The 24,112-nt window shown below is 42.1% G+C and overlaps 1 protein-coding gene across 2 annotated transcripts; it reads right to left on the bottom strand.

The window, feature by feature from the left end:
* Positions 1-703: 703 nt before the first annotated feature.
* Positions 704-22,574, bottom strand: ATG4C (autophagy related 4C cysteine peptidase). 2 transcript variants are annotated; one of them, XM_064719802.1, is made up of 13 exons: positions 22,433-22,574; positions 22,102-22,193; positions 21,110-21,188; positions 19,777-19,907; positions 18,895-18,978; positions 18,045-18,278; positions 15,319-15,640; positions 12,187-12,257; positions 10,409-10,545; positions 8,180-8,258; positions 7,439-7,515; positions 4,411-4,530; positions 704-1,810 (listed from the first exon to the last, which is right to left on the bottom strand). In XM_064719802.1, exons 4-13 carry the CDS (start codon positions 19,850-19,852, stop codon positions 1,640-1,642), a joined length of 1,371 nt encoding a protein of 456 aa, XP_064575872.1. In that variant the 5' UTR covers positions 19,853-19,907; positions 21,110-21,188; positions 22,102-22,193; positions 22,433-22,574; the 3' UTR covers positions 704-1,639. The 2 variants fall into 2 exon arrangements, with proteins under 2 accessions (XP_064575872.1, XP_064575871.1); XM_064719801.1 differs by lacking the exon at positions 21,110-21,188.
* Between the last annotated feature and the right edge of the window lie 1,538 nt (positions 22,575-24,112).

The following is a 24,112-nucleotide window of genomic DNA, read 5'->3' as shown; positions in this document are numbered from 1 at the left end:
TGAATTCAGGTGGTGGAGTTGTGGAAGAAGGAAAATCCATCCCAACTTGGTGCCACCCAAAGGAACCACCCTGAGGCTTTGCCTGATCTTTGCTAAAGCTGCAGCTCCTTGTGCTCCACTCAGCAGCAATCTTCTCTCTTCTAGCTCTGACATCCACAGCTCTCCTCATTTTGACATCTAAATTCCATAAATATGTTGTTTACTCCCTCTTCTGGGCTATTAATGAAAAATATGAAGATCAAGGCAAACATGCTCACATACCTGTTAGTAAAAAGTCACATTATGCCAAATATTAGCAGGGCAGAGGTTACTGATTTAGACAAATAATGTCTGGGGTGTTTTCCCTTGAAAACAAAGGAATATTTTATCTTTTTTGAATATTAATTAGCACATGCAAATGCACTCTCCAGCCCTGACACAGACTGGTCTAGTTCTGCCTGGAATTTATCCATTAGTCACTTCTTGCCCATAAAAGTAAAAGGTGCTTTAATGAACAAACATGATGCTTATTATTTGGATCAGCAACACTTGTGCCTCTGTGCCTGAGCAGCACTTAGACCAGGTAACATTTGCTTTACAACACAACAATAAAATCTGCCTTTATTGCAAATAAACAGAGTATTCACCCCTTACAATATTGGTTTAGATGCAGGATTATATTCACTGTTAGAGGATCTAATATTAATATAAAAGGCACATGCACTTCATGTTTTCATACCTCTTTTATTTCCCAACCAGCGTTAATATGGTTTTTTAAATATTGTATTTACTTTGTTAAAACATGAAACTATTTCTGTACATTTGTTTGCAATCTGAGAACAAACACCACCAAGTAATCACTTGTACAGTAACAACACGTATCAAAACAAAAAATCATCACAGCCCAGAATCTTCCACATCCACCCCCCTCTGCTTTGATTTAAAAGCTGCTCTGGCAGGAGAAGCCTCACCATTATGGTAGCTGAAACAGGAAACAAACACTGCTCTCTTCTAATAATTGTCTCCAGCTGCTTTGATTGGTTGCAGTTAATATTAATAGTATAACCTTTAAAAATTGTGGGGAAAGGTAATACTTTATCTTCACTCCTCATATTAAGGCTCCAAAGCAAGCTTAATGAGAAACCATTAGAAAGTCATAGTGCTAATTAGTATCTTAACTCCCAGTTCAGCCTATGCAGTGATGGCAGGGCTGCCAGTGCCACTGACTCCTGACCCTGCAGCAGGAGCTGCCCTGCACGGTGCCAGGCTGGCACTGCCCCCTTCCCACAGGGACAGCTCCAGCTGTGCTGCAGCAGCAACAGCCCTGCAGGAGCATCCCTGGCAAGGCAGCCCCAGCAGTGCCTGCAGTGGCACAGCAGGGCACAGCTGGCATCTGGGCACAGCTGGCTCTCAGCAAAGCATCTCCTTCACTACCACAACTGCAGACACTCCTCCAGCCAGCAGTCAGCAAAAATAATTAGTACATACATTAGTAACCGACATCTTAAAGACTTTTAACATATAAAACATTATCATCTTTATGAAAATAGACCAATTTCAGTACAGGCTTGCCTTTCTGGGGAAGGAATCCAGGTACATTTTAGAGTTAAAAGGCAAGTGTTCTCCTGGACAGCTGCCGATGCTCCGGTGTAAAATGTCCTTAAAGCAAGACAAACTCCTCTGTGCTAAATCTCTTCAGCCTTTTCTTCTCATCCTCAGAGAAAAGGTCATTTTCTTCATGGAGTGGACTGGAAGCAAAGTCATAGTCTCTAGAATGACCCTTGACAAAAGTAAACAGGGGATATTTCTCCTTGGATGAAGATTTCAGCATCTATAATGTAAAACAAACCAGATAAAACATTAATTAGAAATGAAGAAACTCAGCAAGCACAGATATTCACCTGCTGATGACTGCCAAGTAAAAAATGCATTATTTTAATTATCTCATTAGACAAAAGCATTGCACAATCTAAACATTTCCTCCTCCTATGAGATATTTACTTCCCTTTCTCAGGCACCTGGCAATTTCCTGCCTACCCTGGTTTTGAGCACACAGATCACAGCCTGTGTGTGCTGTCAGACCCAGTGCAACAAAGAGAAAGATAAAAGGATAAAAGACAGAAGATAAAACCCTCTACAAAATAGTTAATGGCCATAAGGGTCTCCTCAAGCCCAGGTGTGAATTCTGCAGCAACTGAGCATCCTGGGGGGGATTTTTATTGTGGGATCAGCAGGTGCAATATTCAGTGTTTTTATTAGAAGTTCAAACACATTCAGCAATGTAAATAAGGCAGGCAGAGCACGTGGCTCAAACCAGACTGGTGACAGTCACAGGGAACCAGGGGGCCCAGAATCTGTGTTTATAAACAGGAAAACTGAGCATGGAGAAAGGGGGTGTGGGGAATGATAAATAATGAAACAGATCAGCAAAACATCTTTACGAGCAGATAAAACCCCACTAAACACTGAAAAACATTTCAGCCTTTCAGGGTGTTTTGCCCACTGATTTCTTTTTAAATTCATGTTACTTTTTCCTACCTGCTTGGGAAAAACCAGCCCAGTGTTGCAGTGGCTGCAGAACCACATCAGACTAGAGATACACAGAACTAAAAATCACTGAGCACCATTTCAGGAGAACAATCAGTCTGAAACAGGAAAAAATCCCCAAAGAGAGCTTCAAACAGTAAGAACTATTTAAAATATGACAGTCAGGGGTTGAGGGAGCATTTAAAAAATAAGAAAAAAATAAATCAATCCCAGTAAAATCCTGGGGCTCCACTGCATTGTCTGTGTTCAGCTCTAGTGAAACTTCCATTTGCACACTGAGGGAGGTGAGGAAACTCTAAACACAGGAACAGGGCAAGGAAATGCCTAAACCAAGTCCAGGGGAACCTGGGCAAGGTTTGTGTGACTCTCATCACATCTCAACAGTGACCACAGAGAATCTGAAACTCTGAACAACCTGCAAGTTTCCTCATTTATCTGTCTCTAAACATATAAAGCCATAATGTTTATCCTCAAGTATAAAGGCTAAATCTCATCTCTCACCTCTTATTACCCAAAAAAGCAGGCAGAACCTGGATTTATTTAGTTCAGCCTCCACAGGGCACACTAGGAATGCACTGAGCTTTATGGTTAAGAGTTACCACACTACAATTGCAAACAAAGGGAAAAATGATGGAAAACACAAAGGATGTGAAGGAAGGATTGCAAGATCAATTGATAGAATGTTTCTGACATTGTCCCTGTATCCAAACTTTCCCCTCTTTTCAAACTGACACTGCCTGAAATGCATTTCTATAAAATAATGTCACTAATATTAAAGAGCTTCTATCTAAAATACCAGGATAATGACTCCAACACTTGGACCAGTCAAGAGTATTTTCACAAATTGTGTTCAGGAAAAAACTGTACTTAATCCCAAACTTGAAAGAACAGAAATAGGAAAAAGATAACTTCTGCTGGAACTGATTTTGTAATGAGATTTTTTTTACCATGTTATGACATTCTATGTGACAGAACAAGAAGACAAGGAAGAACAGAAACTTCACTATTTAAACTTTCCATGGATCTGCTGCTTGGGCACTTCTACTTCTTTAAATCTGTTTTCTACATCTCTGGGTAAGAATCAAAGAAACAACTTCAGCATTAATAGTATCTATTGATTATAATCAGTATAAAGTTTAAAAAATGCTTTTTTGGCTGTAGTACTAATACTGCTAGTAATAGTGCTAATACCACTTCTCAGGACATTCCAAGTGCTGGACAAACATGAATTCCTTGTGCTGCTGTGGCTGGAATATTAACACTGAGCCCATCTGCTGCTGCATCCTTTCACAGAGCGTTTCTGAAGCCACCAAACCCAGAGCAGCTCACAGAACACACTGGTGATGCTGCATTTCACACCCTCACATACTGCAACAACTGAGGAGAAAACAACTTGATTCCAACGGGACCTAAATGAATCCAGAGCAGTTTTGGCAGGGGAAGGATGGCTCAGACAGATTTGCTGGGTGGCACCTGCTCTGTGCAGCTCAAACCAGAGCCCTGCAGTTCCCACCAGGAAAAGCCCCTTGTGTTGGGGAGAAATAATGAACAATTGGGGTTTGCTCCAACATTCCCTTCTCCCCATCCGCACCCAGCAGCCCCGCAGCTCCCCGGGCCGCGCTCGCAGGGCTGCAGGGACATCGCCACCTCACCAGCGCCACCTCGCGGGCCCGCCCGGCGCCAGCCCCGCTCCCGCTCCCGCAGCCCGGGCGGGCTCGGCCCGGCCCCGCTCGGGAATCGCGCCGGGATCAACCCAGCGGCGTCACCGACCGTGGGAAAGCGGGGTAAACGGCACCGAGGGAACCGGCTCTGCTCAGTTCCGATCCTCGGCCCCACACCCCGCTCTGGCCCAGGGATGGTTTGGCAACTCCAGCAGGCACCTACCTTGGTGATTTCTTCAGACGCCTTCTCAAAGTCCTGCACAGTCCTACAGTAAAATCCTATGGTGCAGCTCGGGTCCATTTTTTTGAAGGACATCTTTTTGGGAGAAGGACAGTGGAATGACTGCAGGTTTCCCAGTTAAAAAACACAAAACACGGTGACAGTCAGGAATGGCACAGATCCATGTGTTTACTTCTGTCCCCCCAACAGCTTAAAGCATCCAAAGCCCTGCAGCACCTGAATCAAACCCAGCACAGCCTTTGGAAGTGATTTCTCCCTCCCTCCCCAAACACTGAAATGATTCCACCCTTCCCCAGCCGTGTAAAGCCTCCTGCATTCCCCAAACTTCCCCACACACACACACCGGGTTAGTTTGGAATCTGTCACAGCTCTGCTGCTCCCAGCAATACTTTATGAATATTCCCAAGGCAGAGAAGGTGAATGCTCTTCAGCAAATTGAATTTGTAACAGCTTTTGCACTATCTTACTGCTTTACTACCACTGCCCAGTGCCCCTTCCCTCCCCCAGCCTCCATAAAAGAGACATAATGGAATAAACCAACCTCATGCATTTCCCTTCAGTAAATGAAATGGGTTCAAAAACCCACAAAACACACAAAAGCAAAACCACATTACAATGATCCACAAGTAGGGAAAAACCAAACATGCCCTGCTTTACAAATGGGTTTTTCCTCACGTGAAATCTCTTTCCCTGACAGATGCTGTGAGCTGATACTTTCAGCAGCCCTGCTGTAAGACAAAACAAACACAAAACCCCCTCCCCACGCTCCTCACTCAGTTTATGAAAGAAAAAAAAATATATATTCCATCTCTCCTGATTGTGTGGTTATTTATTACAGGAGCTGCAGTTGTGGGGAAGCTCTTTGTCCAATACTGCAATTATTTCCTCACTTGCTCTCAGAGGGAGCCAGTCCCCTCCACTCTGCCTCCAACACACAGGATGACCCATCATCCTCCCTCTATTAAATCTCTTTTTTTGCTAATCACAAAAATCAATCTACAGAAGACAGCCCTGGTTCCCAAATCCGAGTGTAACCATCCCTGCAGCAGTTTTACATAATAAAATATATTGTTCTTTCCTGGTGCTCACAAACCCAAGAGGTATTTCTGTAAAACCTCTGCTAAAAAACATCCACCAAGATGATTGGGGCTATTTCTGCAAGACTGATTTCAGTCACTGCTTTTTCTCCTCACCGTTCCAATTTTATAAACAGCAATTGTATTTTTAATATTAATTCCTGAATCTTCAAATGCATAAAAAAATAAAAAATAAAATTAAACCCTGCCTTCCAGATGCCATAGCAGCAGCCCTACAGTTGTGCAGGAGGTTTAATGCTGCACAAATCACTGCACAACAAAGAGAAGTGGGGAGGATTTTTTTTCCCATTCCTCCAAACAAATGGATGCTGGAAGCCAATACAGAGTGGATTGATTTCCAACTTATTCTGGACAATTTGTCAATTTTGAAAATACTCCCTACAGATAAATCTAACAAGCAACTATCCACACTAAGAAAGCAATTTCTGTTTACTTTTGACATTTCTGGACAAAGATATAATACTATTAAATGCAGCAAGCATTAAATTGCAATCTATTTTCCGTCTGCAGGAAAGCATTAGGATGAGATCAAGCCAAGCTGGCAGCTTGCATACCTTCCAAACACAGCTTAAAACCTTGGTTTTATTTAGAAATTCAGATTAATGCCAGTCTGCAGCACAATTTTGAGGCTGAGTCATAGGAACAGAACCCAAAAGATGTTTTTGTAGCTTGGAGGAACAGAACCCAAAAGATGTTTTTGTAGCTTGGAGGAACAGAACCCAAAAGATGTTTTTGTAGCTTGGAGGAACAGAACCCAAAAGATGTTTTTGTAGCTTGGAGGAACAGAACCCAAAAGATGTTTTTGTAGCTTGGCCACAGCGGGACCTTCAGGAATTCACCTCAGCTCTGCTGCTCTGTGCTCTGCCCACCTTTTGTCTGCTTTTGCCCAAAGTGTAAAATCTTCAGGGGCACTGGAGCCAAGGAGAGTTGTGAGGACAAAGGGAAGGAGCTGGGGATCACCCCAGGCAGGGCTGGCACTCACCAGCTCCTGCTCCAGACAAACCTGAAGGAATCTCTGAGCACAGAGCCAAACCTCCTGCCTGGGCTATCTGCTGACCCACTCTGCTGCTGGGCTCTTCTGCTTCACCCAGAACCTTCTCATTTCCTACAGAATCCTCCCCTCTGTGCTATGGAACATGCTAACTCAGGCATTTTGTTAAGCACAAATAATGACACACATGAAGTGTTTGCTGTAAGGCCTTGACACCAGCCCTGTGCAGGCCCTTTGGGATTTTTTATTTTTATATGAATAATTCTCCTGAACAGCATTTGATGGGATTTTGCTCCAGCTCTGCTGCCCTGGCTGGGGATGCCCCTGAGGCTGAGCCAGGAGCTGCTGGAGTTCACCTGGAGCTGGGCACAGGACCAAGGAGAGTTTGTGTGGAAGGCTCTGAGGCCACTGAGCCCTTCCTTGCAGCTGACAGAGCTTTCCCAGGGCAGCTGTAAATTGAGTTCTCCATCTCCTTTAGCTCCATCTATTTCCAGGCTCCTACTATTGAATACCACAGGAATTCTCCCTAATGCTGCTTGCAATTTGAATTAAAAACAAAAATAAATAAAATGACCAAAAAGACAAACTGATCAACTCCAAATCCAAACAGGTTTAAGATCTACAAATATCATCTATTTTCTTTGATGGAAAATCACTTAAATGAAGTGATCATCTATTTTGGAGATTTTATGATCATTAAAAAGAAAACAGATGAAGATTAATGAAGTAAAAATTAAACCTCCATATTGAGATTTAACCTCTGGTCATTTTTGTTGATTATAGACCTATAAAGAAGGGCAGGACATTGATAAATAACATGTAACTGTAAAACCATAAAGCTGCAGCTAGCTAGAACAGCTCTAAATAATTAGTGTTTGATTCATATGGGAAGCAAACAGTGCCAGCTCTATATCCATAGTACCTCAAGAGGGAAATCCTTTATGCTGACATCTACAAAAGATTGGCAGTAATGAGGATCCATGTAAATCAAACTGTCATCTGCAAGGACAAAACAGAAGACAAGTAATTCAAAAAACACCTTATTATTACACTGCTTACAATCCAATTTCTATGCAGAACAGCTGGAAAAAAAGGCAGTGAGTAACTGCTTGCCAGGCTGATACTCATTGACTGAAGCATAGGTTTTTGCAGGACAGATTAACTTTTGCATAATCAAATATGCTTGTATAAGCAGAATTTTTATAAAGTGATGAAACTGTCATTTAATTTTTGGTGCTAAAATTACTTTTACAAACACACAATTATATTCTGGAGTTTGCATATGAAAAATGTATCGCCCTGCTTCATCCTGACAGCAAGAATATATTGCTTGTCATTTAGGCATCAACTAACACCACTTAAAGCAGGAGAGAGTAAATACCTAAATAAGAACTGCCAGGCAGGAACAGCAAACGCTCCTCAAGTTTGGTGAAACAGATAAATTATGCCTTGTTTATGCAACAAGGGAAATTAAATGTACATTTTACAGAATCCAATTACTCCGTGGGGTAAATGACAAATGGCTGGACTTGGGGAGATGTGATGAATTAATAAGGTGCTCATTTTACTATTTTAATCACGCTATTTCCCACTGCTTCTGTATTAACTTCCTAACTCTGAGAGAAAAAAATACTGAGGAGACATAACACAGTCAAACACTCACCTTGGAATCCAGCAAAGTAATAGGATTGCTTGGGTCTGCCACCAATGATGCCAACACAGTACTCCAGGCTCAAAATTCCCTACAACAAGAACACAGAATCATTGAGATTAATCAAATATTAAACTGAATTTAAATAATTGCTCTTTGCTCTTTTAGGCAAATGGTTTTGGTTTTTTTTAGAGATTGGCTCCATGACTTCCTGAGGCTTGAGCAAAGTGAAACCAGCAGATATTGCAGAGACTTCCCATGAGATACCACACAGGTGTTTGGGGAGGAGACAAAAGATCATTTCACATATTGAGCACCAGTTCCTCAGTCCAAATATCCCAATGTTTGAGATTTTCAGCTTTCACACACATTTACATCCTGTGCCCCTGGGGACTCTTCCTTTTGCACTAAAAGGGACAAACCTGGCCACAGCATCAAATTCACATCCTGGGCAGAAATGCCAGCTGAAATTAAGAGTAATTAATTACAAGGACCAGCTCCAAAAGCAGCTGCCCCACATCCAGGGAGGAAACACAAAAACAGCCAGGCCCCATAAACATCCCTGCAGGTGGCCTGGGGGCACAGCAACCAGAACCTTCTGAAGGCTGAACTTTTGGGAAGGGGACATTTCTCAGTGTAAGAAGGGAATTTTTCTTTCAACAACAAGATTGATATTGGCAGACTACTAACACCAAAGCTTCTCAAGAGAAAACCTTCCCTGCTTAGACAAGGATAAAGTCACTTAAAAACCTCCCCTGAGATGCCACAGAGTCAAATCCAGCATGGCTTACACAGGTTAAGGAAGTGATGCTTATTTAAAATATGAACAAGAAGGTTTCCTTAGAAAACTTCTTTAAAATATAAATGAGAAGGTTTCCTTAGCAAATGCTCTGAGCACCACAGAACATTCAGGCAGATCAGAGGCAAAGGCTCCAGAGCCAAGGAGGGCAGAGCAGAGAGGGAGCAAAGCTGCTCAGAGTAATGGATAACTGTTTCATCTATGGCAAGCTCCTTGTAAAAGTGAATTATAAAAAATTTATCAATTTTCACCCATAAATATAAAACCCTTTGTAGAAATTACCTCTTGTGCTACATTCTAAAATCTGCATTTTTAACTTAAAGGCAGACTCCAAGAAATGTGGTCACTTCTTGGAACAGCCAGGGAGACACTGGAGTGACTGATTCAGGCAATTGAGAGCCCTCTTATCTCAGCCTCCATCAGGGAGGGGAGCAGCAGGAATCACTCACTGCAGCCAGCTGAAAACTAAAACTGTCCCAAACCAGCTGGCTGAAACACAAGGAAAATAATCAGGGAAAAATTTAATAACAATTTCAGTTCATAACTTGAAGGACTTTACCAGTCTGTCTTCCCATGCCAGTAAAAATCAAAATGTTTTCCTGGAATGTTACAGTGAACAGAGAGCCACAAAATAAATCATGTTACAGACTCTCAGCCTTTGTCCGTGCTCCTGCACTGGGGGAAGTTAAAAATGAACCCCAAATTTTCAGACAGATCAAGAGGAGCATGGACAATGAAATAAAAGCAGCAGGGCTGAGGGAACAAGGCCTTCCCTAAGAGGAGCAAGAGGGAGGATTAGAGCACATCCCCAGGTACCTGCAGAACCTCTGTGACAAAACCTCCCCCCTCTGCCTTCTCCTTCAGTTTGCCTTTTTCCAGCTCATTTTTATTGTGGTAACTGCTTGCTACTCCTGCACCACCATCCTCAGAAACATTCACCCAGACAGGGAAAAAACCATTCAGGTAGTGAATAAAAATATCAAATAATTCCATGGGAACAAAGAGACAAAAGAAAACGGGAAGAACAGACAGGCAACAACTTAAAACCATTTGAACCATTTTCTTATTTAAGAAAATAAGAAACAGAGCAAGGAATGGAGTGTATTCATATTTTAAAATGCTGCCTGATCCTTAGTTACATATGCTATTAGAGTCCTGCTAGATTAAATTACCATTTGTAATTTGAGGCACTGCATTAATGTCTTTTCAGGTGCTGCTGGAGGAGCAGGACAGTTATCACAGCTTTACCAAGGGACATCATGTGCTCTGCAATTATGTCTGATCTTGTAATAGGGAAATTTCAAATCTGTAAAGTCAAACTTTACAACCTTCAACTGTAAAATCCCCACCACAGGTTTAATGGGGAGAATCACCCTCGTGAAGTTGCTTTTCATATCCCCTTGTGCTACTCTGTGAGAAATGACTGAACTCTCATTTCGTACCTTTACAAACTCCAGGTAGTCAGTGTTTGTTCTCTCCCCACCGAGTCTGACAGGAACCAGCACAATCACAGCTTTGGGGGCTGCTCTCCCAGAGCCCAGCAAGGAGCACTGCCTGTCAATAACATCCGAGCTGTACACTGAGACACACAGAAATATTCACATTTCAAACACAGCCACACTATTACAGCGACTTTAGACGGTCACTGTGGTGAGAGAAGGACGAGAATCTTGTTTCTTAATCAGAAGGCTGGATTTATTGATATATGATATATAATACATTATAACTATACTACAAAGAAAAAGAAGAGAGCTTGCAGAGAGCTGCTCAGCTAAGAATAGAATAGAAGGAGTGAATAACAAAGTTCTGTGTGCAGGGAATCTGTCCCTGAGCTGCTCCTGTGATTGGCCTTTAATGGTACACATGGAAGATGAGCCAATCACAGGGACACTGCTACATTTCACAGCAGCTGATAACAATTGTTTACATTCTTCTTCTGGGGCTCTGCTTCCCAGAAGATGAACAAATGTGAAAGAAAGGATTTCTATGAAAAAATATCTGCAACACCACACCTCCAATGGGGCACCTCAGTGTGACAAACTGAAACAGAGCCCCTCCAAACCTGGCTGTGCCCCAAAACACAGCCCAGGTGCTGAGAATGTCACATTTTCTGTGCTGCCAGGCACTGACCCCCAAGAGAACACTGCATTTAACCCAAAGCCATGGAGAAGCTCCCAAAATTGAATTACAAGAATTACAGGTAAATAGTTTGAGTAGAAATGTGTAATACCACATGGTGAAAATTTAAAGTTTTAGAATATAATAATACATATATATAGCAAGATACAGGTTTTAGAGCAGTAGCTAGTCCTTTGTCACCTTCTTCATGAGTTTCAGCAATATTGTGTAATTATATAAAAAAAAGTCCACATTACGAGGCACAGGTAGTTAGTAATTAAGTAATTAATTAAGTTAATAAGTTATAATTAGTGATATATATATATATATAAGTATAATATATATATATATTATACTTATATATTATATACTTATATATATATATATAAGTATAATATATATATATATAAGTTATAATAAGTTAATAATTAATTAATAAGTTAGTAATTTTAAAAGTAAAAATAATTTAAGTATCATTTCTTAATTAGACAGTTTATCCTTAAAAAACCTTATAAAAAGAGAGATAAAACTCCATTTCGAAATTGTTAAAGCACTATAAAACTCACACTTTTTATAAGACTGCAATAAACATCTAAATCCAAACAAAAAATACAATCTTACACATTTAATCCCAACCCTAAGGAAAAAAACCCCAAAAACTCAACACCCAGGTGACTCAGAATCAGTGCTGAACCTCCTCATTCCCAGCAATATTTTGTGGAATGGGAATTGCTGCTGCTGAGCTGCAATGCCAAGGAAATGCAGAAGGGGCAGGTCAGGAAAAAGCCAATAAATATTTATTGCTGCATATAAACTTCTAAAAGGAATAATTAAAACTTGAAAGCTTCCAACTAACAGAAACATCTCCATGCAAAAGGAGAAGAGGCAATAACAGATTTGCTGATTTGGAATTCCACTATAAAACACCAAACCAGCAATGAACAATCTGCACATCTCAAGAACCCCTTTGTCTACATAATCTCAATTTTGTGGATCCACTTCACTGGGATTTTTTTTTCCTTTAAAGCTCTATTGTTAAGTGCTAACTGAAAAGCATAAAAAGCATTTAAAATCTTGCAAAAATCTACAAATTCACAGTTACCTGTACAATCCTGGGCAACATAGACTGTTACTCCTTGCAGCTCAGGGTCTCTTGCTTCTTCAACAGCTTTTCTAAGTGCAAACACAAAACCACTTAACTTACCATTCATTAAAAAAAATTAACAATAAACAAAGAAATTACTTTGATTTTTTAGAAATAGGTTGATTTTAAGTGTTTGTGATAGGAGTTTTTTGTTTGTTTGGGTTTTTATGGCTTTTTTTTTTTTTAATTCAAGACACCTTCCCTTTGTGACAAACACAGGTACTATAAACTGTTTGGACTCAGATCAATTTATATTTTAACTGCACAAGCCTAATAGGCTGCATTCATGCAGATAAAAGTAACTGTACAGTTACTCAGTGGTTCTATTGTGGAAACTTTTACTTGAGACCTTCTTTGTAGTTTCTTTGCACTGTTGATACATAAATAAAAAATATTATATTAATTAATATCTAGGCAAACCTTGTTAGACAGATTTTATTCTATACTTCACGTTCACTTCTCTAAAACCTGTCTGTAAATCTGATACATTTGTTTAGGAGATTTTATCTAGATTTTGCAGACAACATGGGTGGGATTTTAATTTGTTTTTAAACACTGGATACCAAGATCCAGCCTGTATTGTCCATGGATGTCTTGGCACCACATTTTCCCAAGCCAAGATGACAATGTCTGGCTATTTAGAAGAAACAATGAAACCCACAAAACCAAATCCCACAATAACTTCCAATGAAATTCATATTCATTACTTTATTTCTTTTTCTGTTTATAACCATTTTCTGTCATGTATATTGATGATAAAGGTTAAGTTTGCTGACAAAAATACTATTTTTAACTCATTAGATCTCTTTATTTGACCTCAGTTCATATAACAAGCCACAAATTAGCACCTAGAAATATCAAATTCTTCTATTTATATATATAAATGTATAAATGGATGAACTTTGCCTTCTGCTTTTTAAATGATTTATTAGTGATTTGGTTTATAAGTAAACTGGAATCTACTAAAAAAATAAATATATAAGACTACAAAAAAACCCCCAAAACATTCAAAGAATTAAATATCAAGGCTCACAGTCTGGAGAAATTTGACTTTCGACTTTTTTTCTTTAACCACGCTGAATGTCACAGACCCTTTACTTTTACTGGGATATAATTATAATATTAATAGTCCCATACATTTACAGTTTCACAAGAATTTGATATGTGCAAAGAAATGCTGAAAACATCAATTTTAGCTCTGACATTTCATTACACTATCAGTACATTACAGCCCCCAGGTTACAGTATAAAAAAAAAATCTCTAATGTTATGCATGTTCCAAGGTTGAAAGAGTGGTTAGTTTTTAGAGCATTTCACTAAATGCAGCTCTACTTAAAAGGGTTTGGGAGAGATACTTGGGATTCCACAAGAAAACAGGAATGTTGTGTTTTTTCCTGAAATAAGATTGACAAAAGCTCAGCATTCATTCCTACACCTGCTGCTATTTCCCTTCCTGCCTATGAAAAAGCTCTGGAATTGCTCCTGCTGTGGGTGTTTTACAAAGCCAATAATGAACAGTTTGCTGCTCAATTAGGCTGAAGCAATCTCAGGACACTCAGAAATGCTCCTCTGTGATGTGCCAAAGGGAAGGAGCAGAAAACTGAAGGAGTTTTACCTCAAAATGTCCAAAGGAAAAGAGCACTGAAGGAGTTTTACCTCAAAATATCCAAAGGAAAAGAGACGTGAGGGTGTTTTACCTCAGAATGTCCAAAGGAAAAGAGAACTGAAGGTGCTTTACCTCAATGTCCAAAGGGAAGGGAAGGGACAGAGAACTGAAGGTGTTTTACCTCAGAATGTTCAAAGGGAAGGAGCAGAGAACTGAAGGTGTTTTACCTCAGAATGTCCAAAGGGAAGGGACAGAGAACTGAAGGTGTTTTACCTCAGAATGCCCAAAGGGAAGGGACAGAGAACTGAAGGTGTTTTACCTCAGAATGTCCAAAGGAAAAGAACAGAGAACGGAAGGAGTTTTACCTCAGAATGTTCAAAGGAACAGAGAACTGAAGGTGTTTTACCTCAGAATGTCCAAAGGGAAGGGACAGAGAACTGAAGGAGTTTTACCCAAAAATACCCAACGGGAAGGAGCAGAGAACTGAAGGTGTTTTACCTCAGAATGTCCAAAGGGAAGGAGCAGAGAACTGAAGGTGTTTTACCTCAGAATGTCCAAAGGGAAGGGACAGAGAACTGAAGGAGTTTTACCCAAAATACCAAAGGGAAGGAGCAGAGAACTGAAGGTGTTTTACCTCAGAATGCCCAAAGGGAAGGAGCAGGGAACTGAAGGAGTTTTACCTCAGAATGTCCAAAGGGAAGGGACAGAGAACTGAAGGAGTTTTACCTCAGAATGTCCAAAGGGAAGGAGCAGAGAACTGAAGGTGTTTTACCTCAGAATGTCCAAAGGGAAGGGACAGAGAACTGAAGGAGTTTTACCCAAAAATATCCAAAGGGAAGGGACAGAGAACTGAAGGAGTTTTACCCAAAAATACCCAAAGGGGAGGAGCAGAGAACTGAAGGAGTTTTACCTCAGAATGTCCAAAGGGAAGGGACAGAGAACTGAAGGTGTTTTACCTCAGAATGTCCAAAGGAAAAGAACAGAGAACTGAAGGTGTTTTACCTCAGAATGTCCAAAGGGAAGGAGCAGAGAACTGAAGGAGTTTTACCCAAAAATACCCAAAGGGGAGGAGCAGAGAACTGAAGGAGTTTTACCTCAGAATGTCCAAAGGAAAAGAGAACTGAAGGTGCTTTACCTCAAAATGTCCAAAGGGAAGGGACAGAGAACTGAAGGTGTTTTACCTCAGAATGTCCAAAGGGAAGGGACAGAGAACTGAAGGAGTTTTACCTCAGAATGTCCAAAGGGAAAGAGAACTGAAGGAGTTTTACCTCAAAATATCCAAAGGAAAAGAGAACTGAAGGTGTTTTACCTCAAGATGTGCAAAGGGAAGGAGCAGAGAACTGAAGGTGTTTTACCTCAGAATGTCCAAAGGGAAGGAGCAGAGAACTGAAGGAGTTTTACCTCAGAATGTCCAAAGGAAAAGAACAGAGAACTGAAGGAGTTTTACCTCAGAATGCCGGAGCAGAGGACGGAAGGTGCTTTACCTCAGTATGTGCGCCACCACGGCGGGCCCGTACCAGTCCCCCGCCATCTTCCCGGATTTCTTGCCGTACTCTATCAGCTGGTGCAGCCCAAAGGCTGCCAGGGGGGAGTCCCCAAACCAGGAGATGATTTTCCTGTGATACAGCTCGTTCCTCCTCTCGGTGCCATCGCAGTCCCTGCGGGCAGGGGGCCGGGCCAGCAGCCTGGGCTCCCTGTCGGCCGTGAGCGACGCCTCCAGGGAGGCCGTGAGCTTCCTGACCGTGCTGCTGGGCCACGACTCCGAGTCACAGCCGTCCATGGCCAGCGCCTCCGGCCACACCCAGGCTGCAGCAGGAAAAGGGAAAAGCCACAGCAACATCGTTTTATGGCATCATTAGCAAAGCACTTCCCCTTGTCCCCCTCATTACAGTGATAATGTGTGTTTTACATGGTGCTGTTAACAGGTGAACAAAGAAATCTGGAAGAGCAGCATTTGCTTTGATTTTTCTGGTTACCATCCCAGCCAGCTGAACAAACAAAATACACCTGATTACAGGTAAGAACTCTCTTACATATTAAATACATTACTGTTACTTCAATACTACCCAAAATCCTTTTATTGGTGTCAAAAAAGAAGTATCAAAAATCTTTAATTCTTCTTATTTTTCAGTTATTAAAAAAACAGGCAGACCTGAGGAATTATTGAAATGTTTGTAAAAGCAAACATTTCTTCCTGGCAAAATGGCAAAGGAGATCAGCAGAGAAACAGGCAGGCAGGATTTTTTATTCCCTAAATTCATTAATTCCTTTAGATTACAAGGCAAACTTGTCTAAATATCAGTGAGTATCTCCAGTCTGCTTTTCCCTATGGATGGTGCATCCCACACAGCATTCCTCCTACAGAATGGGGTTCAGCAGGCCCAGGAAGATGCTGGAATTGTCCCCCAATTCCAGCAAGTACTCCCAACACAGAGCCAACAGTGTAAAACCCTCACAGGCCCTGCTGTTCTGGGCTCTCAGCTCCACACTCCAGCCAGAGTCTCTAGCACAGGCATTTCAAAGTAAAAACTTCAAATTTAAAATCAAAACTCATTCCCATCAACATTCAGCAATATCTGGAACATTCCACATGGCAGTGGAAGTGTAAATATCTCAGCTAGAAACTTCAGGCAAGTTTTGCTTCCTAACAGAAACAACACCATTAAACGAGAAGGAAAACATCTCTGGGAAAAGAGTAAACAGCCATGAAAAACTTCCTGTAAACATCTAAATATGTTTCCAAAGCTGCCCAGATCTCATAAAAAGCTTTTCAAAAGATAATTCACCAGCTGTCAGAAGACCAAGTGAGGAGCAAAGCAGCCCAGAAAGACCATCCCTACCCCATCTTTCTGTGGATTTGGATTGCCACAGGAACAAGAGCACTCTGGAATCACCCCATCATCTTCCAGATTAGGATACAAGGGGGACACACGAGGAATTCTTTGGAACCATGGATTTTAAAGATAGAAACCTGAGTGCTTTTTGTTTGGGGTTACTTCCAAATGAGCCATTACACACTCCTGCTCACAGGGAGTCTTCTGGGCAGGTCTTGAATTTCTTTTAAATGTATATGTATAAGAAGAGTGATATTTAAGGGATTTGTGTTCTCAGCAGAAGTATTTCCACGCTTTTTGAGATGTGCAGTCAGTTGAAAGAGATAATGAATGTTTTAGAGTTAAATATCCACACCAAAGGCACAATCACTGAGCCAGTCCCACAGCTCAGCCCTGGCACTGCTGGAACAGAGACTGTGCTGCAGCTGGGCTGGGACCTTGCTCCAGCCTCCCTCAGAGCTGCACAGCCAGGGCAAAGTGGCATCAAAACAGGCTTTCAGAAGGATCTTGTGCTGGAGTGCTCCTGAGAGCCCACAAATGGCTGAGCAAACAATGCCCTGTGTTCTCTCAACCCCCCCGGGCAGCTTCAGGGCGTGCCTTGGCTCATTCTGAAACAAGCAATGCGTGATTGTTATAAAGGGACAGACAATGGGATGGAAGGAAAAGGTGTTTAACTGTGCCAACCTAAAACACCTCTCTGCAGGACATGGCCAGCCTGGAAGAATGAGGAGGACAGGGACACTCAGCCCATGACAGCAGGAAGTGTCCCACAGCTCCTAAAGGTCCAGCTGGCTGTGCCTGAGCGAGGACTTTGAGGCAGACAGTGGTAAGGAAAAAAGGGAAGCTCCTCTCTAAGTACAAGGGAAGGAATGACACAGTGAACAATTCCACACAGAGAATGATGTATTGAGGTTACATTAGAATCCTTCTAGGAACTCAATATATTAACACCAGGAGAAATTCAATAATGGACAACTTTAGAACTGATAAAAGAACATCACTTCTGCCATAGCCCACAGCTATGGGCTGGGGAACTCACTTCTACATCTGGAGTTCAAGAAACAATCAAATTTCCAGAGAAAATTTAATTTTCTGGGCATGTGCATGGGTAAGAACATCCAGATAGGAGGATCACACATTTGTGATGTATTAACTCACACCTGGATATTGGGAAGTCCACAGAAATTTGCTTTGGCACACTTTGGTTCTCAGAAAAGGAGGACAGGACAGCCCAGTCTCTGTGCAATGGGACACAATTCCAGCAGGAGTGAGGAGCACACAACCAAAACGAGCTCAGATTTGGGATAAAGAAAAGTCCATTTTGGTCTGTACAGAATGCCTGTGCCTGTACAAACACAGAGATTTCTGTAACTCACCTCTCCCAAGGAAATGCAGCATCAGCCCCTGGGCCAGCAGCATCTGCCCCGTCCTGAGCGTGCAGCCCCAGCCACAGTCTGTGGTCAGAGCAGAGCCCTGGATCTGAGGGAACTCCTCCCTGTAGGTCAGCCAGATCCTGGAAATGAAATCCTTGCGGAATTCCTCCACGTTCCCCGAAATCTCAGTGCTGATTTTGTCAAAACTGGACCCATCTGTAGAGAGCTCCCCAGAGTCTGCAAGGCAAAGCACAGCTTAAGCTCTGATTACTTTGTTATGGCATTCCTGTTATTAGTAACAAATATCAAATTTAAATTCACAAAAATTCACAATTGCCTCAAGGACAACAAAGGAGAATTGGAAGGCAAACATAACAGAAATGTGCCAGATTAAATAGAAAAAAAGGAAAAATCAAAAGAACCATAGAGACACCACTGTGCCAGTGGAACCACTGACCTGCAAGTAAGTGCTTAATTCACCCAACTGTGAATGGTCAAATAAAGAGACTTAAAACACTGCACACTGGAAAGTGATAACAAAGGTGTTGGTGCAGTGACCCTGATCAGGCCTTGCCACTTTTCCATCAGGAGTATTTAGAGAGAAAATCTCCAGCTGATGGTAAATGAAGTGCAAATTACAACACAAATTTTTACAGAGAGCAGAAGGTTTTGGTGCAAAATCTGAATGAAGCAGGTTAGAATGGATTGCATTAGAGGTGGACATTTAAATGAGTATTTTCTAAGCTTTTCATATTTACATTTTGGATTTGGTTAATTGTTAATGCCAGTCTTTCTTTCTAGATTAAAACCACCTCATTCCTGCTGAGGAATGAGTGAAGAGCTCTGGACTCACCCTCAGTTTTGAAGTGGTAACATTTTCCCAGCAGAAAAACTGGAGAGTTCCGACTGAAGTAAGTTTTTGTTTTCAACACCCAACCTAAAACAGATGCAGAACAAATACAAATTTGTGACTGAACTTTCCAAAAGGAAATGCTGACAGCATCTGGTTAAGCCAAAGGTAACCCTTGAAAGGGGAATTAAAAAAAAAGCATTGATATTGGGTTTTGGTCTCGTAAAAAATCCCATAAAAGGTACAATGGCTACTGTTCCCTTTCAACCATGTGACAGCCTCAAAGAAAGCAGGAAAAAAAAGCATCTTTTCATCTTGTCAGACATCTTCAAAACAGCTGTGATTAATAAAGTTTATCAGAAATCTGGTGGTAAAACTGAGCAACCTCAGTCCTAAATGGAAAGCAGAAAAATCAAGGACAGATTAGTAAAGGGCACACTTGAAAATCTGGTTGCTCATAAACAAATTACTGATGTTCAGCTGTGGAAAAATGGTACTCAAGGGTAGATTCTTCAGTGGAGTTTGTAACTCACACACCATCCTATTTTTTTACATAAAATCATATTTATAAACAAAATAAATCCTTGTGAAGATGATTCCATATTATCCCTGTTTAAAAGCCTATGCAAATCTAGAGTAATTTACAAAATATATTTACTGTTTCCAAAAGAAACAATTTTAAATTAAATGATGCAAGATTTATTTGAAAAAATGAAAAGCTAAGGAAGTTTTATAGTGGGGCTTGTTTATAACATCAAAGAAAAACCTGTTACAAGGGCCATATTGCATTTGTAGTATTAATTAGTTATGATTGCATTCATGCCAACAAGAAACACTCCATTCCTTTTAACGAGGACAGATCTCCCCACACTCTGCTCCACTTACTGTATTTCATGTTGTGCCATGCAGACATAAACTTTGATTTGATCTTTTCTACTTCATCTGTCCCCGTGGCCTCCATATTCAAATTCCAGAGAAAAAGCCATCGCTGTCTTGTGAGGCTTTCAGTTCTGCTGCTGCAAAAACCAAAATATAAACACTCAGCATCATCCCCCACCCAGGCCAGGAACAGCAATAAACTCACAGAACCCTCCACACCAGGCACTGAGAAGCAATCCCGTGTCCCATGAATAAGTAATAAAATAATTTAATTCCAAATACACACCAATAAAAGCACTACACAAAGCTAAATAAAAGATAATGTTCTCCAGCAGCTCTGCCTTGTACCACGAACTGCTCCAGAGCACAAAACCTGTGCTGGCACACGAGCTCACTCATTTTAGCAGCACTGAGGTGCAGAGCTGACATGCAAGCCCACTAAACAGAAAAGATGCTCTTCTTTTCTGCTGAAGAGAAAACAAAAAGCACTTTTTGTGTTGAAGTCCACCACAGTGCTGGCTAATTTTGTAAAAAATCCTGATAAATTTGCTAAGGAAATGCATCTTTACTGGCTCTTTCTGTGCTGCAAGATAAGACAGATTTCACCTTAAAAGCAACCTGAACTGGTAACAATTGGTAATAAAGAAATAAATAGGTAATTGGTAATGCCTTTAGCCCTGTTTCCAATAAAGCTGGGAAAATGGGACAGAACCCCCTCCACAGCCCAGCTGCCCCATTTGTAACAGGAAGTTTGCTGTAATTAACAGAACTTCCTTCACCAGGTGTAATCTGTCAGTGGATCACCTGGAAATACCTGACACACAAAGTTTCTGGATGGTATTTGGTGGCCCAAAGCCTTGCACAGAGAGATGAAAAATTAAGAGCTCCTGCTTCAACAGCAGCTCTTGTGGGACATCACTGCAGCCTTCACAGAATTTTTATTTAAGTTCTGACAGCACCAGCTGACCTGAGCAACAGTGAACTTCCTCATTTAATTAATAAACTTGAGCCAAGAAAAACCTCCTTGCTATAAAAGGAGTATCTAGAACTGTATTTACCTTTCCACGTGCTATTCTCCATGGAGCAGGGATCAAAAGCAGGACAAAGACTTAACTGGGTCACTTCTCTCCACTGGGAATGAATTTTAAGTAAACCCAATCACTGACAGTGTAATTAAGGACAGGGTGAAGGTGTCAGGGTGGCAGCATCACCTGAGGGTACTCACACACATCCACTTTTTGGGATCTGCAATCTGCTGCCCAAACCACCCCTAGCACTTTCCCACTATTCTCTCATAAAAATCTGATTTTTGACAAAAAAAGAAGCAATGCCAACTCACAAACATGAGGGAAGGCTGAGGTTTTCCAAGTGAAAATAACAAGTGTGTACATCCCTGCTGTGATTAGCCTTGTGTTAAGCTGGGGAAGGAAGAAAAGGAGAATTTCAAGCTGGGTTTTAACTTCCTGCCTTTTCCCCCTACCTTTTTTTTCTTTAGGAAAGAAAGGAAAGCCTGACTGTATGACCAGCTCCAGACAGCAAAGTGGCAAAATGAAATTTTTCAGGAGGAGTGTTTGGTCCTGTGTTCCCTCACATGATCCATCAGCAACAACCATTTATCCAGACACCAATGATTGCCTTAAAAACCAATTCCTATAAAAGCTTCCTCTGGCTAAAATTAGAAATGAAACAAACTCTACAGTTCTGAAACGGCTTGAAGACAAAATTATGTAAATGAGAAAGAAGCTAATTTTCTTTTCAGAGACAATGGTCACCACAGCACATTTATCTTTCCTCTCTGTACATGCTAAAGATGCAAAAAGGGCTTCCAAGAATGCTAACACAAACCAGGTATAATTTTTTCATGAGGAAAACACAGGTTCTTGCCATCAATGTAAGAAATCGCCAGTAAGAGTTTCACGACATTAATGGAACAGCACCAGGAATATTAAAGGTCTCAGGAATATTAAAGCCAACGGGAATGAATATCAAATGAGCAAAGCGCATGGTTTTGTCCCGAAGTTGCCTGATGTCTGAAGTTGTTCGGATGCACATCACGAGGATGCCGCTCCCTCAGGGAGAGCAGGACACGGCTGGAACTGAGCCCCAATTCCTGAGCCCCCTGAGGGGATCCCTGCCGGGAGCGGCTGGGCGCTCACAGGGATGGAAAACACCCCAAAACCCCCCAAAACAGCGTGTGTGTGCATAAACAGCAGAAAAGCAACGCAAGCTGCCGGTAATACTGCAGCGGGAAGGATGAATGAAGCCTCAATGGGGTAATTATAAGATAAATGATCTCCTGTTAACTAAGACCTCTCTGGTTTTCATTCGTACCTTGAGGGAGCCCGGAGCGGCAGCGGCGGCAGTCAGCGGCACCCACACGGAAGAAGGACGGGGAGCAGAGGCCGGAGGTCATTTCTGAGGCGCTGCAAACACATTCGAGGGCAGTTAGAAACGATACTGGGAAGGCGGCTCGCCAAGAAAACCAGATTATTCCTCAGTCTTGCAGCAGGGACGGTGCGCTTCACCCGGCAGGACTCGCAGCCGAGCAGGAGCCCGCACGCACCGCGGCAAGGGGCTCGGCGGCTCCCGGCCCCACAGGACACGGCCGCGCCCGAGCTGCCGCTGCAAAGAGCCCGTCCCGCCGCCGCCGCCCGCCGCTCACCCCTCACGGAGCCGCCTCCGCCATGCCTGGGGCCGCCCGGGCAGCGCGCGGCCTCCCGGCGCTGCTCTGGCCGCGGCGCAGCGGCGCGAGAACTACAACTCCCGGCGGGCGCCGCGGCGGGGGCGAGGCGCGGCCAGCGGCAGGGCGCGCGCAATGCACGCTGGGAAGTGTAGTCCGGAGAGAGAGCGGCTGGGAGGCGGGAGAGAGGAAGAGAACGGAGGAAGAGGAGGGAAGGAGGGAGGAAGAGGATGGAGGGAGGTGACGGGGCCGGGCCGGGCCGCGGCTGGGAGCGAAATCCCAGTCCCTTCACGGGCTTTGCCGCTGTCCTTTAACAGCGCTTCTCTCTTTGCTCGGGTTTTTTTAGGAGGGGCCTGGTTTTGTGTTGATTTTTTTTTTTTTGTGGTTTTCTTTAGGTTTGGTTTGGGTTTTTTTTTTTTTTTTGGTGCATGTGTGGTTTCCTTCTTTTGGTTTAGGTGGTTTTGTTTTTTTTTGGTTTTTGTGGGCTTTTTGTTAGTTTTGTTTTTACTTTTGTTTTTTAATTCCGTGTCCTTTGATTCCTGCACAGCAAAATGCTTCCCATATCTCCAAACTCCCTGAAGGATTTCAATTTCCAGCCTAAATACCCAGCCGAGTGTGCTTCGATTCAATTCTCTCCTTTATTTCCTCTCTGAAAGTCCCATCAAAACCACTGCATCTTCTCTCACTCTCCTGAGGGGTTTTTTAGGTTTTTTTAAAGTGTTTTGTAAAGTAGGTTCTTCATTAATCTGTTTGTCTTAAGCTGCTTAAAAATACTCATTGGCTGTATCGGGAGCCGAGCTTAAAAAAAAAAAAAAGTGCAGGATTTGTGGAGGATTGAGCTGAATTTCTCAGCTGTCTGGAACTGGCATTATTGCTCCACCAAGATCCTAATATTCCTGCTTTCCCTGGTACTCACCAGCCCAATTTTGGGTTCATGAAGCAAAGTCATGTGGGTTTTTTTTTTCCATTTTGTGATTTTACTGCCTTCTGCTGGTCAGAGACGATCAGGCTGAGCTTAATTTTTTATAATCAGCACATGAGCTAACATTTAGCTGCAGTGAGCTGCCAACAATAGATGCTTTGTGTATTTTGTGGTGTTTTGTTTTTTTTTTTTTTTCCCTGCAGCCTCATGGATATATTTCACATAGGAGGGTTGATCAGTAAAGAGGATTGTAGGTTTTAATGTGCAGACTACATCTTGTTCCAAAAGTCTGCTGTTGGCCTGGGGTGGGGATGTAGCAGATCACCTTTCTAATCCTTCCCTGCCTTTCATCTCCCTGCTTGCCCTTTGCTCCCAAGATAAAGAAAAAAAGATTTAAAAATAAAAACCCTGTTGCTGTTTGCATAAACTCATAAAACTGTGACAGTGCAGAAAGAAAGAGGCCTGCTGCCTCCGGAATTTCATGATCTGTTCTAGGAATTATAGTTGTTTAAAGTTTTATCTTTGCTTTTATTCCCTGAGACAGAGATGGATGTTCTTGTCTGTCTGTGTAGGGGCTGCAAGGTGGAGAGCTGAGGAGCTGACAGGGCTTGGATCTGCCTAAATGTGCAAGGAATTATCCAGCTGATCAAAGGAAATGGCTCTTCCCCTTCCTGCACCTTCCTGCTCTCAAATTTAATAACCATGCCCTGAATTGATGGGCCACACCTGGACATACCCTG

This window comes from Zonotrichia leucophrys, chromosome 8 (genome assembly GCF_028769735.1).
Source record: "Zonotrichia leucophrys gambelii isolate GWCS_2022_RI chromosome 8, RI_Zleu_2.0, whole genome shotgun sequence".
In the NCBI taxonomy this organism is placed as follows: domain Eukaryota; kingdom Metazoa; phylum Chordata; class Aves; order Passeriformes; family Passerellidae; genus Zonotrichia; species Zonotrichia leucophrys.
This window is presented reverse-complemented; position numbering and strand designations above follow the sequence as displayed.

Excerpts from the sequence above, each read along its gene's own strand:
- ATG4C (XM_064719802.1), bottom strand. The coding sequence starts at position 19,852 with ATGGAGGCCACGGGGACAGATGAAGTAGAAAAGATCAAATCAAAGTTT. Across the intron at positions 10,546-12,186 it reads TGTTGCCCAGGATTGTACAG|TGTACAGCTCGGATGTTATT; the intron begins GTAACTGTGAAT and ends TGTGTGTCTCAG. Across the intron at positions 8,259-10,408 it reads ACTACCTGGAGTTTGTAAAG|GGAATTTTGAGCCTGGAGTA; the intron begins GTACGAAATGAG and ends TTCTTGTTGTAG.